Source organism: Haliaeetus leucocephalus, unplaced genomic scaffold (genome assembly GCF_000737465.1).
Source record: "Haliaeetus leucocephalus isolate CR32 unplaced genomic scaffold, Haliaeetus_leucocephalus-4.0 Scaffold763, whole genome shotgun sequence".
NCBI classification, from domain to species: domain Eukaryota; kingdom Metazoa; phylum Chordata; class Aves; order Accipitriformes; family Accipitridae; genus Haliaeetus; species Haliaeetus leucocephalus.
This window is the reverse complement of record NW_010973199.1, coordinates 4,897,431-4,914,539: the sequence shown is the minus strand read 5'-3', so window position 1 is coordinate 4,914,539 and position 17,109 is coordinate 4,897,431. Positions and strand designations below refer to the sequence as shown.

General features: G+C 40.1%; 2 protein-coding genes across 2 annotated transcripts in view; one reads left to right on the top strand and one right to left on the bottom strand.

The window, feature by feature from the left end:
• The window catches only part of KCND2 (potassium voltage-gated channel, Shal-related subfamily, member 2), a 275,169-nt gene extending 269,401 nt beyond the window's left edge, over positions 1-5,768 (top strand). The window contains exons 6-7 of the mRNA XM_010581315.1: positions 3,396-3,643; positions 5,266-5,768. Coding sequence (XP_010579617.1) covers positions 3,396-3,643; positions 5,266-5,443 — 426 coding nt within the window. The 3' untranslated portion in view covers positions 5,444-5,768. The remainder of the gene's footprint in view (positions 1-3,395; positions 3,644-5,265) is intronic.
• Positions 5,769-12,032: 6,264 nt separating this feature from the next.
• TSPAN12 (tetraspanin 12) overlaps positions 12,033-17,109 on the bottom strand; it is a 30,811-nt gene continuing 25,734 nt past the window's right edge. Inside the window, exon 6 of the mRNA XM_010581314.1 lies at positions 12,033-13,633. Coding sequence (XP_010579616.1) covers positions 13,328-13,633 — 306 coding nt within the window. The 3' untranslated portion in view covers positions 12,033-13,327. The remainder of the gene's footprint in view (positions 13,634-17,109) is intronic.

Genomic DNA, 17,109 nt, shown 5'->3' with positions numbered 1-17,109 from the left:
ACTACTTATTATGTGCTCTCTATACTTTTCCCTGGTCAATATCTGAATAATTTTACAGCCATAAAGGATAGTAAACCACAGCAGAGTTATGATTCAGTAATAACTAAGTGCCATGTTTACTAATAGTATATTTCTGGACAGATAACATCACAGCAATAACCCTGGTCATCCCTAAATTTACAGTTTCCTCTTTTATCATTTCCTGAAGAAACTAAGAACATAAATATTAGTTATATTAAATTTAATCTTTGTAGATTTAGGAATTTCACATAGGGCACGCTAAAACTATCTCCTTGTACTTTTATATTTTTGCGGGGGTTACGTTGTCATGTAGAATTTACCTTATATTATAGGTAAGTTGGTCAACATCCATTAAACTACCATTTACAAATTTACATCTAGTTGTATAAGTTCCAGCTGCATGTAAAAAAACATATGATTTCTTTTTATGTTTTGTATATAGAGTGGAACTTTATGCTATTTTGTCTTATCTTTACAGTCCAGTTTTAGATTTTCATTAAAAGACCTAGTAATGCTTCTGCTATATTTGATGGAGATCAATGTGAAAGTCTTTCTGATCTTTCTCAAAAAAAAAAAAAAAAATTAAAAGGTTTTCCCACAACAGACATTGCTAAATTAAAATATGATGTATGGATATGTATAATTTAATGTTCTCCTTTCGAGAGCATTTCTTTGTAAATAGAATGGCCCAGTTGTTATACCACTTAGTAGTATGTCATCCCATAGGTGCTTATGTCTTCTCCATCCTTATTTTTGGAGTATTCATTTTTATATAATGTGCTGTAGGACAAAACGTCTCGCTTCCTACTCAGAGTATAATGTGGTTTCTTTGCCAAGATTCAGGCTGGGTCCTTCTGGAACATTTTTGAGACATTTTGTACTAGAACCTGATAATAGCGATCCGCCTTAAAAATTGCTCCATAGTTGAACATTACAAACATATTTAAAACCCCTAGTAGTAGCCACAGGTCTTGTCGAACTCATAGAAATCATGGAAAAAAATTTCTGTTCATTTGGTGGGAGTTGGATTCGGCTCCCAAAGTTTCACATTTCCGCTAACCATAAAGGTGGAATATGTAAGCCTATTCTTCTTTTCTTTTTTTAAACAGCTTTTTTTTAAAAAAAAAAAAAAAAGAGAATAAATCTATGAAGCAAGTATTATCTTGTTTTCTAAATTTGAATAGAATCTACTTTTTTCCTTGTTTGTTGGGTCCTGCTACTGGCACTGATGTTCACACGACACATGAACACAAACATGCAGGGGTTCCAAGCTGTATTCTGCAACTGCCTGGTCAGATCATGCATTACCAAAATTTTAGCGGCAACTTGAAATTTTGGGCTGTCAGCTTGTAGAATCTGGCAAGTTGCTGGTTCATGGTCTAACAGCAAGAGTGAGGTGCCTTCTTAGCCTTGCTTCATCCTTTGAAATATCATTTGGGATAAGCATCAGCCCAGATGATACTAAGCAAAGGCATATTTTCTCTTTTCCAGTACTTTAAAGTCAATTAGATAAGATCTCTTCCACTCTAAAAAATGTAGTGTGGGCAATGTTATGTGGGAATTCTGTGAAAATTACATTAATAATGAAAATAACTGCACTGAAAGTTATATTTTACAGGCTACTTTTAGCTGATTTAAGAACAGTTAATTAATAAGTATAATCAAATATATTAACTTGAGCCATTATATTGTTTCAAAATGTTTCCAGTCTATATTAAAAGTTCACTCAATAACCCTCTTTAATGGACCCTACAAATTGAATTGAGTTGAATTGAATTGAGTTGGTTGCTCCATAAAAGTTTTAGGAAGCACAAAATTACTTTTAATTGGAAAACTAGCAGAGTTCTTGGCAAACATACTGTAAGCCACTGAATGTAATCTAAAAATGGCAATTAGGTAATTTTTCTCTCTGAATATTATATCCACTGTGTGATCACATTCAAAATCTCGATTGTGACTGACATATGCCTTATAGAAGTCAATTTTCAAGCAAGTTATTTCTTTCCATATCACTTGAAATTGGCATTCTTCAACACCACTCATTTCCACGCAAAGTTACATCTGAGTGAAGAAGAACAGAAAAAATGGAAATAAAAATAATATGCCTATAAAGGTATTTCCATTTGTTGGGAACACTTGGCTACAGTTGTTACTCTATTTACTTTGCTCGCATATTTTATATTAGCACTGTACTGTAATTCTCCTGGAAAACATCAGCACCTTTCCAATTAGGACATCGTTCTTTAGGGGAAAAAAATAATGTTTCTCATTCTAATACACAAAGACACAGCAAGCTAACAAACTTTAAGTGAACGAGACCGAGCAGAGCATAAAACAACCCAGAAAATGCTCCCTAAACCATCCTCAGGATATGCAGACTGATTCCAGCAGTAACTGGAAAGATTTTTATTTTTTTTTAAAAGGAGGCTTTCTCAAACTGCTCATGAACATACCTTAACCTCTGCTTAGTTTGGGCTGCTACTTTAATGACTGTAAAAATTCCACCCCACCCCCCATAAGCAACACCACTATTTCACACTCCTTTGCACACAGAGATAATGTGGAAATCACGGCTATGTGTGAAAGGCTCCCTAATCACCTACGGAGTTAACATAAACCAGCCATTTGCTTGAATTTGGAGTCAGCTCTATGACAACCCTATACGGCTACAGTCTATGCTGGGATGAAGCAAAGATTGCGTGAATAAAGACTACTGCATTTAACTAAATGCTCAGTCTTCTAAACTGCTTTCAATACATCCATCTAAAGTAATCAGGAACTTTTTGGATGCTTTTAAATAATTGCCTCATCTCCTCTAATCAAAACTTCTATTTGACTGAATTTTTTTCTTTTACATAGATGCATACCTCAAAACACACTGTTTCAGATCCTGATTTCTAACATGTAATTAAACAGAAAGCTTTATAAACTCATCTGGAAAATATTTATGATTTTTATTTTATTATAGTTCAATACAATAAATCTTATTTATTTCCAAATGACATTTAGAGCATTTACATAAGCACCACTTCCGTTTTTATTAATAAACACAATCCCCTATTTTGTGGCACTTCATAGATTATATGGGTATTTATAATGCAAACTGCACTACAATCATGTGCTATTTTACAAAATAATTTGGATTAACTTTTTCTTATTTAGAGCTCTTCGCATTTTGTTCCAGCGTTTACATTTGTATTGGTATTCAGCCCAGGCTAATACGGGCTAAACACCATAATCAAGAATAAGCCGTCTAACTTCCCCAGTTTATTCAGTTGTGTCAATTTAAGTCTTTAAACAATCACGATTAATATGTTCACTTTAATTATCTTTCTGCGTGTGCTTTGTCCCTTCGTTGGATGCCTCTGGGCTAGAATCACGAGTTTGTGGATGAGCAAGTCTATGAAGAGAGCTGCATGGAGGTTTCCACCGTCAACAGACCCCCGAGCCACAGCCCCTCTCTCTCATCTCAACAAGGCGTTACCGGCACTTGCTGCTCACGACGACATAAAAAGACTTACCGCATCCCAAACACCACCACCACCGGCAGCCGCCCAGGCAGCGTACAGGAGCTCAGCACCATCCAGATCAGATGCGTGGAGAGGACGCCTCTGTCTAACAGGTACTTGGCGCGCGGCAGCACGCCGAGAGCCGAAGCCCCTGCCCGCGTTCGAGAAGGGAGGTAGAGGTGTCGCGGCCTCTGCGGGGAGGCTGTGAGGCTGAAGGTGAAAGTCAAATAGTCATCCAAAAATGGCCACTAGTACTGGAACATCCTGCACTCGGTTTGCTCCAGGCTTAATCCGAGATAACAGAACAGGCTCTCCACATCCATTTCTGCCCTCTCGTGTCCCCCGCCCCCAAACTACCGTGTACTATTTGCAGCAAATAGCACCCAGGGACCCCAAATTACAGCACCGAATATTATATGCCGTGGACAAACACGTACCAAGAAAAATTTAGCATAGAAAAATGTGCAATTCGGATATACGAGACGAGTGAGTGGGAAGAGAAAGACAGGTCTGTCCCTGCTGTTTCTACCGGTTTGGTTCAGAAGCGCAGGACAAATGAGACGTCCTCGCATTTCCGCAGAGCAGAAGTCAAACCAATTCCCAGAGTCCTAAGTGTAACAGACATAAGAATGCCTCTTCTAAATAAAAAATATGAAATGGATAAGGAAAATATATTTCCTAGTTTGAGTTGTTACAAAAGTGAGGAAAGTGCAGTTTAAGAGTCTGTAAATTACTGAGCATCTCTGTAGTCTCACAAGTAAACCGTGTGGCTTCCAGGTATATCCAAACACTCACTACCTCTGAAAACACAGCAAAGGTCTTGGGAGACTCAGAAGTGGTTTCTATTGAACTCAAACACGCCACCATTTTAAAAGAGGCATTTTCAGCACCAGTTGCTATAGAGATTGTCTTGTTGAGTTACATTTTGAGTAGCTTGCTTTGTATAGTTACTACGTTTGGATTTCACTTCCATGAACAATCCAGCAGCTGGTAGCTGCTGAAATTTTTCAGCTGTCGTGCAATGAGACCTCCTGGCCAGCACAAAGCTCCGATCCATCTTAGCTTTTCGGGAAATCTCCTGCCTGGATCCATCCTTTCTCTGCTAGAAGACTTTCCTGCACCATACTTCCAGTCACAGAGTATGTAAAACCACAAAGCACCAGCTTTGTGCTAAAAAAACCAAGCTAAAAACGCAAGTGCCAAATGCCAGCCTCGCCTCAAAACGGTCTGAGTTTTACAAGCTTCTTATGACGCTGAGGTGCTGCAGCAACTGCGTGAACGCGTTACCCTTTATTAGTGCGTGTGACGCTGTGTCTTACCCTTGAGGATACGCCATACACAACACGTTCTTAAGTAAGCGTGGCATGGAGGAACCGGTAGGAGACGGGGACTACACCTCAGTGGCCACTTCCCTGCGTAGCAAGTCACTTGGCTACGGGAAGCTTGCTCCCCGGAGCAGCTCGCGTGCCTCCCCTGCTCCGAAACTCTTAGGCGCTGAGCCCGGGAGCTTTTAGAAGTGCCGAAACGGTGGGAAGGAAGGGAGAAAGGGGGCCCGTCCGCGGCCGTAGCCGGGGGCGCAGGGTTGGCGTTGGGGGGCCGACGTGCCGCTTTGCACCCCCCAGCTCCCTGCCGGGGCAGGATGGAGACGGCCGGCTCAGGGGGCGCAACCGGGCGCGCGAGAGGTTTGCAGTAGCGCGGGCTTCCTTTCTTCACGGGTGTTTGTTTCTTCCTCCAGCCGTTCCAGCTTAAATGCCAAAGTGGAAGAGTGCGTTAAACTAAACTGTGAGCAGCCTTACGTCACTACAGCAATAATTAGCATCCCGACGCCTCCGGTCACCACACCCGAAGGAGACGATAGGCCAGAGTCTCCCGAGTATTCGGGGGGAAACATTGTCAGAGTATCTGCTTTATAGAATAAGGAATTATTTATAAATTAGCATAAGGACCACTTGTAGGCTGAGCTCGAGCAGTGAGAAGCGAGTGGCGAGGAGTGAGAGAGCTGACGAAGACAAGGCCCCTTGACCCGCGCGCCAGCGGCCGCGGAGCGAGAGGTTCAGGAGAAAAAAAAAAACCACTTTGTGGGGTTTCGGTGTCGTGGCGTGCGAACCAAAAGGAGTTTCTTACCCCTTGCCCGAACTGACGCGCAGCGGAATCTTCTGTGACCATCCTGACTTACTATATGAGCACAACGAAATGTCCCCATTGATGCTTCTTCCTATCATGAGAGCTCTTTTTAGAAAAAAAAAAGAAAAATGCAAAACAAAAAATAGAAACAAACCTGTGTTCCTGCCGAATGCAAAACAACGAGAAACATTTTGATAACGTGTCTTTTTTTTCCTGTTAATAAACCACAAACTTGTTGAGAAACTATCAAAAAATGAAAGAAAAAATGCTCACGTGAAATATGTTTGTACCGACTGAAAGAACTACAACCATAATGCATGCTGAAATTATTTGGAGCTGTGATCTCAGTTTACTTTTGTTGTTTTTCAGATTAGGCATGATAAAATATTACTGTAGAAAGGGGCATTTCCGTGCACTTACAACAAGCTGATTGTTAATGTTCCATGGTAGTTGTACTAATAACTTCCCTTTGAAAAATGCAGTATTTCTTATTCAAACACTCATTAGTGAACTAAACGTGTTCAGTTAGTTCAATATTTACTATTGTTTTATCTTGCTTCCTAGGTACTGTTACAACTGCAATAAGTCACTGTACACCTGTTGTATCAGGAATCAGGATTTCTTTTTTTTAAACTATTTTACACAACTTCATCTACACTATAAACTTCTAATGGCAAACATTTAAATAATCTTACAGCCAAACTGTGCACCGTGAATGCGCTATTCAGTCATTGTTCTTTTTGTCCACTGTCCTCTATTTCTACAACAGTTTGTTGTCCGCTCCCACATTACCGTACTATTTGGGATTTCAAGGCTACCGATGAATCGACACAGTCCTTTCTTCTGTAGACATCTTGTCTACTTCTGTATTTTCAGAACAAACCTCTCATCTGAGTGTACTCCTGCAGGATCAATCCTGTTTGAATTAAAATTACAACGTAGGTGCTTTGGGGATCGACTAACACTTATCTCCATGTGTTAGGAATGTCCTTCCTTGTTGACATTCTGCAGCATCCAGAGTATTGGCTACGCTGGAAAACACCGAAAGATATTCGGTAAAAAAGATGGCTAAATTCTTTTCGTAATTATCTGTAAACTTGCATCCTAAAATTTTCTTGAGAATTTATATTGTGTGAAGACATTTAATTACCTAAGAACACTGATAGAATAATGGATTGGGTCCCAAAGCTATAAAAATGTAATTCATTTCAATTGGAATTCACCCACATGGGCAGGCCTAAAAGCTAATATGAAGGCTCTACTACTTATGGCTTTTTTGCTTCATTTTTAAAAGACACTGATGTTACCGGAAACCTTTCTGATAAAAAAGTGTCTTTTTTTTCATGAGAGTGCATTAGGAGATGTACCATAATGCTTCCTATATACATGACATACCATACATCGTATACATCAAATATACACGGAATATGTGCATAACAATACATACATATATACATCAAAAACACTGGATCAGAAATAATTGCATGTCTGCAAAATAAAATATGCATATAAATCAAACGGCTCAGTGCATTAGATGCCATTACAATAAATGATTAACACCATTACTTAATAGTTTGACTAGTGTATGTTTCAGTACAGTATTTGCTAGCATTCTACTGACCTGAAAATTTACATTAAGAGAAAACACCCACTAAAAACTGAAACTTGCTGATGATACACTTTTTACTGCACACAAATACTGGTCTTTCTACCTGTCAATAGAGAGTGAAAAGTAGATGATGGACTATCATGCTACAGTACATACACCAAAATACAATAATGTCACATATTAGAATTAAACTGCAATTAAAAGAAGTATATAATGTCATGCATTACTCTCTTTTCTTATTGTTTACTTATTCAGAAGCTTGGTTAATTTGCAGTTAACTTCCCACTTTTTCTGCGAATCAGAATAACTTACTCATCGTAAACTGAGCTTCTACATTTCTTTCAAACCTTAACAGAGAGCAGAACCACAGGCTGTCCTGTGAGCCAGAGGAGCGCTCCTTCCGAGGAACTCTGCAGCCTGAAGTTGCTCTCCTCTCTTTTACCCTGTTGGAAAACTGCAGTTCTGCTGAGGCTGGTGGGTTACGTTAAGTTTTAATGGGGTTTAGAAAAGAGGCAGAATGGACCCAGAGTTCTCACTTGCATCCTACTCCTACCCATGGTTACTCATCCAAAAAATGGCTTGGTCCCCACCTTTTGCCAAACAGTTACTGATCTAAAAACTGCCTTAATATTAGCAATCTGCAGCAACAACTTCTTTATGCCACATGGTACTTCTTGACTAGTTGTATCAAGTAAATAATGCAAAAAGGCAGTTATTAAACGCACTTCGGGACAGACTACACGCAACCCAGGAAACTTACTGGCTCCGTCAGGTCACGTGTCTTTTAAAATCTCTTTATTCTCCTTTTCATACGGACTAAAAAGAACGCACTACAGCAATACACTCGCATAACAGTTACACCCCTGAAGCGACTTGTAGTTTCATTTTTAAAATGCAGCTTAAGGAATAATTTAGTATGATTTTGCAGAATTCCAGTCCTGTCTCCTATTTCCTATGTCACATGCAAAATCATTAATTTATTCTGAATTTGGGAAATACACATTTTTTTGGTGTTTTAGGTGATTTAAATGCTGTTTTGGTAGTGAATGACTGTTGATGACTGTGTAAAATGCATCTGTACTGTACATGAAATGTAATTATTTCTGTGTATCATACAAAGAAACCGAGGTTGTTGTTTTGACAATTTTGTTTGACAGTCATATATCGTATTTCAGAAGGCAGCATAATACATGCGTTATGCTGAATAAATAGACATTTGAGGAATATTTAAATAAAACATCTGCATGCTTGAATGGGTAAACCTGGTTTTGCAATAACTTATTCATGGAACTTTTTTTTTTCCTAGTAAGATTGAAGGGACACTAAATTTGAGGGCAAGGAATGTCCCCAACACTAATTCCAGGCAAGCCGTGGGTGTATCTAAACTATACCAGAGCCACCGAGTTGGGGATGCTGCAGCTCCGTAAGGATGCCCTTCTTGTGTGTCAGTGGCCATCACCCTTCCCTTCCCAGCCCGCAGCAGCAGAGAAAACTGGGGCATTAAATTATTTCCAGCAATCTAAGTTCCACCTCTCTGTACCTTTAAAAAAGTATTCGCTATGTTTTCAGTATTTCAGACGCAGACCGCTCTGCTGAACCTCCCGGGCTACAGAGCCTCCTCAACCCTGATACCAAATTCCCTTGATAAAACGTTAGTGCACGGATGAGATCAAACTCCTTTTGCAGCAGAACAGCAGGTAACGACACACCGTGCATCACTTGCAAAGGGCGACCGGCAGCGCAGATGCTGCTGATCCATCAGCTGTGCATGTCGTAGCACCGGCACGCACGGCGGCTGCCCCTGCCGGGAGCCCGCTGCTCTGGGGACGGGGGGGAAGGGGTAGAAGTAGTCCCTGCCTCTGAACCACCCCAGAGCGTTTTTAAGGAGAACGACCGTCCTCCCATAAAACGGCTACCGGAGACAAACAGAGAGCGTGTACTTTACATTTGGAGGCTTCGGATATACTGGCGGTGGAGAGAAGGCGCTTGCAGTGGAGAGCACGATGCCACCTCGGCCGCTCCAGGGAGAAGGGCGGCTTTCGGACAGGGAAATGGTCTGGGGAAGGATCAATTAGTGAAACCACAGGATCATAACGTTTTGGGCAGGGAGGGTGTTTAGGAGGTCATATGCTCTCTTTCCTGCATCTGGGGCCCACCAGGACTTTATTTTCCCATTGACCATGGAAACAGCTGAAGACTTTGAGGTGCTCTGGAACAGCGATCAGCTGACGGATATGTAACCGTGCAGCTAACAGAGCAGTCAGGAGTGAACAACATACTTAGATTAACAAAGTCTGCAAGATATACATAATTACTTGGACAGCTTAGTTTCTTACCTGCCTGCATTATCTATTTATCTCCTTTTAAGGTACCCATTTTCATAGTATCTATGCACAAGAAACAACTGAAGGTGGGGGAGTGCTGAATAAAAAGCAAGTAAATGCATAAAAATTCTGAAGTATTTGGGACGCCCCAATTTTCTTTTAAAGAAATGTAGTCAATCATACACGAGTTTTAAAGTTTTAGATACAATCTCACTTTAATAATAGCAATTCATATGAATTAAACATAATGCTTTTGTGGTAAAAACATCAAAAACTATTTGAAAATCACCATCTCCATCACATTTAACTGTATAGTCGCTGTGACCAGCAGCCTCTCTTTTTACTATTTATTCTTTACATATTGCCTTATATTTATGGGTTGCTTTTACAAAATGAACTGTTATAAAGAACAGAAAATATAATTATGGTGCCTTCAGAAAGCCTTGCCATATGACCAGCTGGCAGACGAGGCAATACCTTGTCCAAAAACCAGGAACAGCGAATTTTGCCTCCTAAAAGCATCCCTACAGTCCCGAGTCATGACTGGGTGGTCAAGCCTTACTCAGCCCCACAGCTACAGGCACAGTCCCACGGACTTGGTACGTATGACTCACTGGGCTGAACAGAAACACCTGATGCGGGCAGGGGTGACCCCCTTTTGTTGCTCTCCTCAACATTAAGTGATCGGTGAAAAATGTTAAGAAGCAGCTCCATAGTTGCTTGTTGCATCAAGAAAGATTTGGTTCGTTACAGTTTATGTTGCAGAGAAAAACACACCACCCTTCTCCTCCAGGTACTCCTGCAAAACTGAGGGAAAAAGGAAATAAAAGGATGAAGTGGTTTTCACTGCTGCAAGTATCTCTAAATGTTCCCCTCTTGCCAAGCAGCCTCTCTCCTACGTATATCCTAGAGCTGTACATGAAAAGAACAGGCTCGCAGCAGCCTAGTCAATCAATTTTAAGGCTCTTTGAACAAGCCCCAGAAAAACAGAGACCCCTCATAGCCTGAGCACAGTGAAAGAAAAAAGTTTGAAAGCGTTCCAATTTACAGTTGAGACCTATTTCAGCAAGTGTGGTTTGATACTCAAAATAGAAGGATTCCTTCCCAGAACACTTCTCAGTAGTCCTTACTAGGAAGGGAGTACTTCCAGCATTCCTGGCGTGTGGGTCTTTCCCCTAATGACACCAGCCCCACACTGAACACTGTCTGGCTCAGGATTTGGGCAGCCAAGCCCAAGTGACCCCAACTGTCATGGGGGTCCACAAACGCTCGTCTGGGAGGCTGGTCCTGTATCAAAGGAGCCCTACCCCAAACGTTCCCTCTGCTCTTAAAATAACCTGCCTACACTTAACGGCAGTGCTTCCTCACCACCTGGGAAGCCTACAGCCAAATGACCCGGGCTGGCAGTACCTCCAATTCTAGCTGTGGGCTTCTCCGATGAACCTCCCCAGCCCAGCTTGCTGTGTTTGCTCCTTCATGAGCTCTAACCCGAACGCGAGAGGATACACAGGCAACGCTCACTGGTAGCGCGGGGAGTCCTCCTCCCATGGGAGGACTTGGGGTAGCTGAAGCATGGCTAGGGGAGCTTCCACAGACACCCCTCGGGTAAAAGGTTAAGCGTCAGGGTTTCCTGGACAAAGTGCAGGACTTCTCGCGGCCCTTTTTTACCTTACTTACGGTGAAATTCCCTACATTCAGCTGTAATCCACAGCTGAGTGTAGCTGTGTACATGTAAATCCATGCAATCCACAATCAAAAGATTCCACAGTTTGTGGCTTGTTTGGTTGTGGGGGTTTTTTTGGTTGGTTTTTTTTTCTTTAAACAGGGGAAAAAACCAACAATGGCTCAATCCACTACGTAGCATCACAGGTCTCTGTAGCAGGCCGAAGTCTAGAGCTGGTCTACATCCAGGCTTTCTCGGGCACCTGCTCTTTTTCTGCACAGGAACCTCGCCCTTAGCTGCAGCAACGCTGCCCAGGCTGAGCAGTGGGAAGGGTGGAAGTCTGCAGTAACGCTGGGCAACAAGGCTTCCCGCATGGTGCACGAGAAAGTATTTCTGACAAAGACACTCCAAGCAAAACTTGGGGAGGGTCTATCCTTTAGCCTTTTTCTTACCTCCCAAAGTAAGTATTAGCATCTGTAGGAGAGGTACAAAAGCAGAAAGGTAATCTTGCTTGCAATACTACCTGTGAAATAATTACACCCGCATGTAGACTGCTGAAAAACAAACAGCCCACGCACCTGAAGAGTTTAATTTCATGAGCCCTTAAGAAGCTCTCTCAGAAGCAATAAAAAAAGAAAATGAAATTTATAATGCAGTTTCTCTACAACAGAGTAAGTGGAATAGGTAAAGACATGTCAAATTAACTCACACAAGCAGGAGGACCCTCCCAAGTCCCACCCAAAGCATTCACACTCTAGGACTTCAAAATAAGAAAGCCATTATGGAATTTAAGACAAAAGTAATTTTATTGTCTACCAAATCACACCTTGCTTTTTTTTTTTCTTTTACATATTCCAAAACAAATGAAAGAATTTTTAAAATGTAATATTATGTAAAAACCCATTTGCCACAAACTACTGTACTCAGTGGAACAAATATATATTTCAGGAGCGTGGCCAATTGTAAAAATAATCCTATGATATAAACATTGTTCATAAAAATACAGTAAAATGCACTTCCCCCACCTCAATAAATACACTTTAACGCTGTTCCTAGTTGGCATTTTAAGCCACTAGAGAGCTCTTAATGAAGAAACCATCAAAGTATAATTTCTCCTTATGTACTTTTACAATTATTGCAATAGCATCCAGAACTGTAAGCATTTTCCTTGTAGTCTTTTCTTTCTACCTTCAGGGGAGTCACAGACAGGAGAAAAGATTTATCTATAAAAATGTGCTACTCCCGTATTGATTCCCACTTTGGAAATAATTTTTAAGGTTTTCTTTCTTTTCACTAAGAAATAGTCCATAGAACAAACTGTTTCAAAAAAGAATTCTCCAGAATTACTCAGAAAATTAAAGTCTATTGTCCAGAGTTGTAGTTTTGTTTTCAATCCCTGTTTATTATATTTAAAATTAAAAATTAAACAGTTATGTTAGATAAAAATAGACGTTTTAGAACATCTTTAACAACAACAGCTAGGCTAAAGGTTTTGTTAGAAAAAAGAAAATCTCGCCCTTTTTACAACTCTTGCAAATTTTTAAATCCAAGTATTGACTTGAATTGTAGTTCTGCTTTCCATGCACACACAAAAACACACAATTATATATACATAGATCCCTGATTAAGACATTTTCCAAATGGCTTATTAAAAATGTAAAAGTCAATTTCAACTGAAGTCACATTTTGTTTGTCCAAAGCACACTCATTTCTTCAGAAGACGAATATTTCTCTTCCTTTCCCGTGATGCTTCCTTAGAGGTTCTGTTTGTCTACCTGTGAATGAATCAGTATTTTACACATCACACAGCTTGTGACAATAAGTTAAATGCTACTGTGCCCAGCGAATGAGTGCCTTTTAAAAAAACAAACAAAATCAACTCTGTTTCATGGCTGAGGCCATGGCTAAGAGGCTGACAGGCTTATCCTTCTTTCTATGCTGGCCTCCTTCACTTCCATTCATTAGCTGTTTTCTGAAGCATACAAAGACTATATCTGGCGTACTTGATGGAACGGAATAAAAATAACAACAAAAACCTATTAAAACTCTTTGTGACTTCTCAGATTCATTGCATCACCTACAGCTCTTCCATTTCAAAGTGTGTATTAAAGCTGTTTGCCATGGATGTATGTTCAAAGATCCTTGTCAGGCTTGGTTTCAGTAGCTCCACGGAATGACATGACAGCTGCTGCGAGGTATCGCTCTTCAGGGCCATGATCTGGTCCGCCCCAGGATCCCTTCTGTCATAGTACAGAGCCCACAGCAAAGTAATAGTGAGGATCATAGCCAGGATCTGCGTTACTCCAATAGAGATTCCTAGAAATCTCAGCACTTGCAATTGCTTCGTCCCCCTCAAAAAAGTGTACATTTTTTTACCGCATCCCTATGAAACAAAAATAGATTTTAAAAAGTTAGTCAGTATTAATTGGCTTGCGGTTCCCAAGCTTTAGCTCATCCTACCTAGTACTGGCTTTTCTGGCTCCCCAAAATTTCTCTCTCACCTCCTTCAAACAATACTTTGAAAATTATTTTGCCTACTTTTTAATCGCTTCCATAATGCCATCTTTTAAGTTTTCTCATACACTCAGAGTTCGCTGCATGTAACAAGCTCCAAGAGATCTCTGCTACTCTTCAATTCAGAAATCACTCAAAGTTGATCTGAGTTCCTATCAACTATCACTGATTTTTAAAGAAGCTCAACTGGTTTTGCAAAGGTTTAAAAGTCATTAAATCCTCTTAAACATCTTGTCTCTCTCCTTAAACAGCAGATCTTCAAGGTGGTCAATTATTTTAAACTCTTTAGATTTTTTCTACAAATAATACCACGATCTGAAGTTAAAACACTATTCTAGGAAAGATCTACAGATCTGCATAACCTCGTCAGTGTTTTTTCCCACCTTTTCTCTTTTAGTGTTTTATCTGGACTCGTATGCCAGTTTAATAGTTCTGCAGAAAATCCCTAGGGAGTAGAAAAATCATTAAATTCCAGATACCGCTTGAGTAAGGAGCATTGAACAGAATAACCTGTAACAGAGGACTTCTGACAAATTTCCAGAACACAGTAGGTAGAAACAGACTTTCTTTAGTACTTAGTGGTAATAATACCACATACATGTGGCATTACTCTTGCTTTTTATTCTTGAACTAGAAGAATCTCCTCATTGCAAAAAGCATATCCACTTATGCTAGTTACACTCCGCCTACCAACCCCATCCATAGACTGTATTTTAAATTTAACTGGCTTAATTTCTGATCTGGATGTAGAAACTTCCCTGCCAATTATTATGATGGTATTATACCAAGAGCCAGTTTTGCCTCCTATCTTGTACTGGGCTGTTGCTACTTAAAGCACAGTAATGTCCCGAACTGCTGTGAGAGTAGCTGTAACAACCCGCCCTGCATCAGGCTCTGCACAAACCCAGGCAGGCAGCTAGACCCTCCTCCAAAGAGCTGACCATCCACACGCTGTATTAGAAAGATGGTCACATACACCACCTCTGCAGTTATTTACAGAATAACAGTAATTATTACCTACACAGAAAAAGTCTGATGAAAACTGTTAAAACACCACAAGTTGAGGTTTCCCAGAAATGGAAATTTAGCTTTTTCCAAACCATTAGTGCATGCTCCACAGTTTGCTTACGTGGCCAACTAATTACTGTACAAGGCTTCTTCAGGAAAGCTCCCAAGCCCTCGTAAGGCAGCAAGGATCCAGTGCAAACACAAGCTTGCTGCTCAGGAAAGGTGATGCCCAGTCACAGAAAGGATAAAACCTTGAAGAGAGGGCCCCTAGCTACTCTGGCCAATGCTTATTCTCTGTTCTAAACTTCGCAGGGCTTCACAGTATGAAAATCAAAGGAATACAGCCAGCAAGGGCAAATTCATAGTAACAAACTGAATGGGATAACACCACGAATACTAACAGGCAGTGGTCCCAGAAGACAACATCAGGAACCCATCAAAATGGGCACTGTCTTCAAAATGTCATTTTTGCATTTATATCCTTACTACATATTTCTTACAGCTTTTCTATGAAAAAAAAGCAATTGATCGAAGTGACAGAATCTGAAGATAGGACATGATAAATAACACTTTTCAATCACACTGAAATTCCCCAAAGCCAACAATTTCAAACGCTACAGTCCTGAATATATTTGATGAAAGGCCCGATTCCTGCCTCACACACAAAATTTACACTGCAGTCAACAGATTTTTGTCTAGGATCGAAATAAAATTAATGTACTATATGATAATCGTACCAGAGTAAGTTAAAGGATCTCAACGTCTTTGCTCCATTCATCATTTCACTGTGTCATTTTCTAAACACTAACACAGTTTAGACACAGAACAAGGAGTAAATGTGGATTCTTTGAAATTTGAAAAGAAAAAAACAACACTGTAGCAAAAGCAATGTAATTGAACTTGATGAGGAACAAAAACTGTCACTTTGGTGTCTCTTTTTCTACAACTAGAAGACAGTGTTGTAATTATACTACTTTCCAAATTTGTTTTTAATTACAGAGAAACTGGCTGCATTTTAATACTTTTGATAACTTTAAGGGATGGAGGTACATGCTGGTCACAATTTAAAAATGCTTAACCACAGCAGTATTCAAATTCAGTTCATTCGCTGCCTAGAGGAAACATCCATTAACAGAGAGCAATAACATTAATGCCTACATCTCCTGCAGTACAGACACATAACTGAGACAAATTATGCCCAATCTAGATAGACTGCCTCCCTCCATTTAATGATGTTCTTACAGTTCTGCTCTAATACACGTTCAAAATCAGTTTCAAAATTGAGAAATATCCAGCCACCCCTGTTATCCTCACATTCGTGCATTTTATTTCTGCTTATGCAACACATTCATAGTTGGTAGTGTGCAATTAAAGAGTACATAAATATACTTTTCTCGGCAAAAGTAAAAGTTTGTCACTAAACAGGGAGCTCTTGTTGACAACTCAGAAACAGTATAAAACTTTGCAGCTATCATTCAGAAGAATAAGCTTGAAACTCCTACAGAGCTATGGATTAAAGGCCTGATCCATATTTACTACAAAGGCCATTTTATATTTTCAGTCTTAAAATGGAAACAAAGCATATATTTCTGATTTACTGCAACATCATAGAATAAGGACCAGATCTTAAATAAGGCACTTCTCAGAGTAGAAAAGATAAACCATCAGTTCATTCAACAGATCTGCTGTATACTCAAATTTTGAGTATACTCAAAATTATGCTAGGAAACAGAAGAAAAAAATATTGAACATGAGATTTTAATTTTTCTGAAGATATCAACTCCTACCAATCATTTTATTTAGGCTACAGTTCCCGACCACAAGATGGGCAGAGCTCCCCCCCTTGTCCTCAGACCACAACAAACCTCCGAGGCCACATCGTCATCTGACACACTTCCCTCACAACCACGTTCTTTCTAAGGTTAGTCTGTTCCATGAACTGCACCAAAGGTGAAGCTCGTCAGAATAAAAGCAGTCCAAGAAGACTAACACATTTGAAAAACAGCTTTCAAAATCCAGCAGGGGAAACATGATTCCTGCCAAAAATATTCTCAAGCAGAACTGTAAGCAAGCCACCTTTATTCTACCAAAATTGTATTGTGAAGGATTCCAACTTCGACTACAGAAAGCTCTGAGATCCCAGCAGAAAATTACAGCACAGCTACAACAAAACAATTTTATTAATCCTACCCAAACCAAACTTCAGTTTTCTGAAGTACTACAAAGAATTTTTCTGAAGTACCAGAATGGACTTGCAAAGCATTTACGCAAGCCAATTTTAGGCTAGTGAGGCTAATCTCATCAGTCTCCCTCCCAAACCACCAGACTATGTGAGTT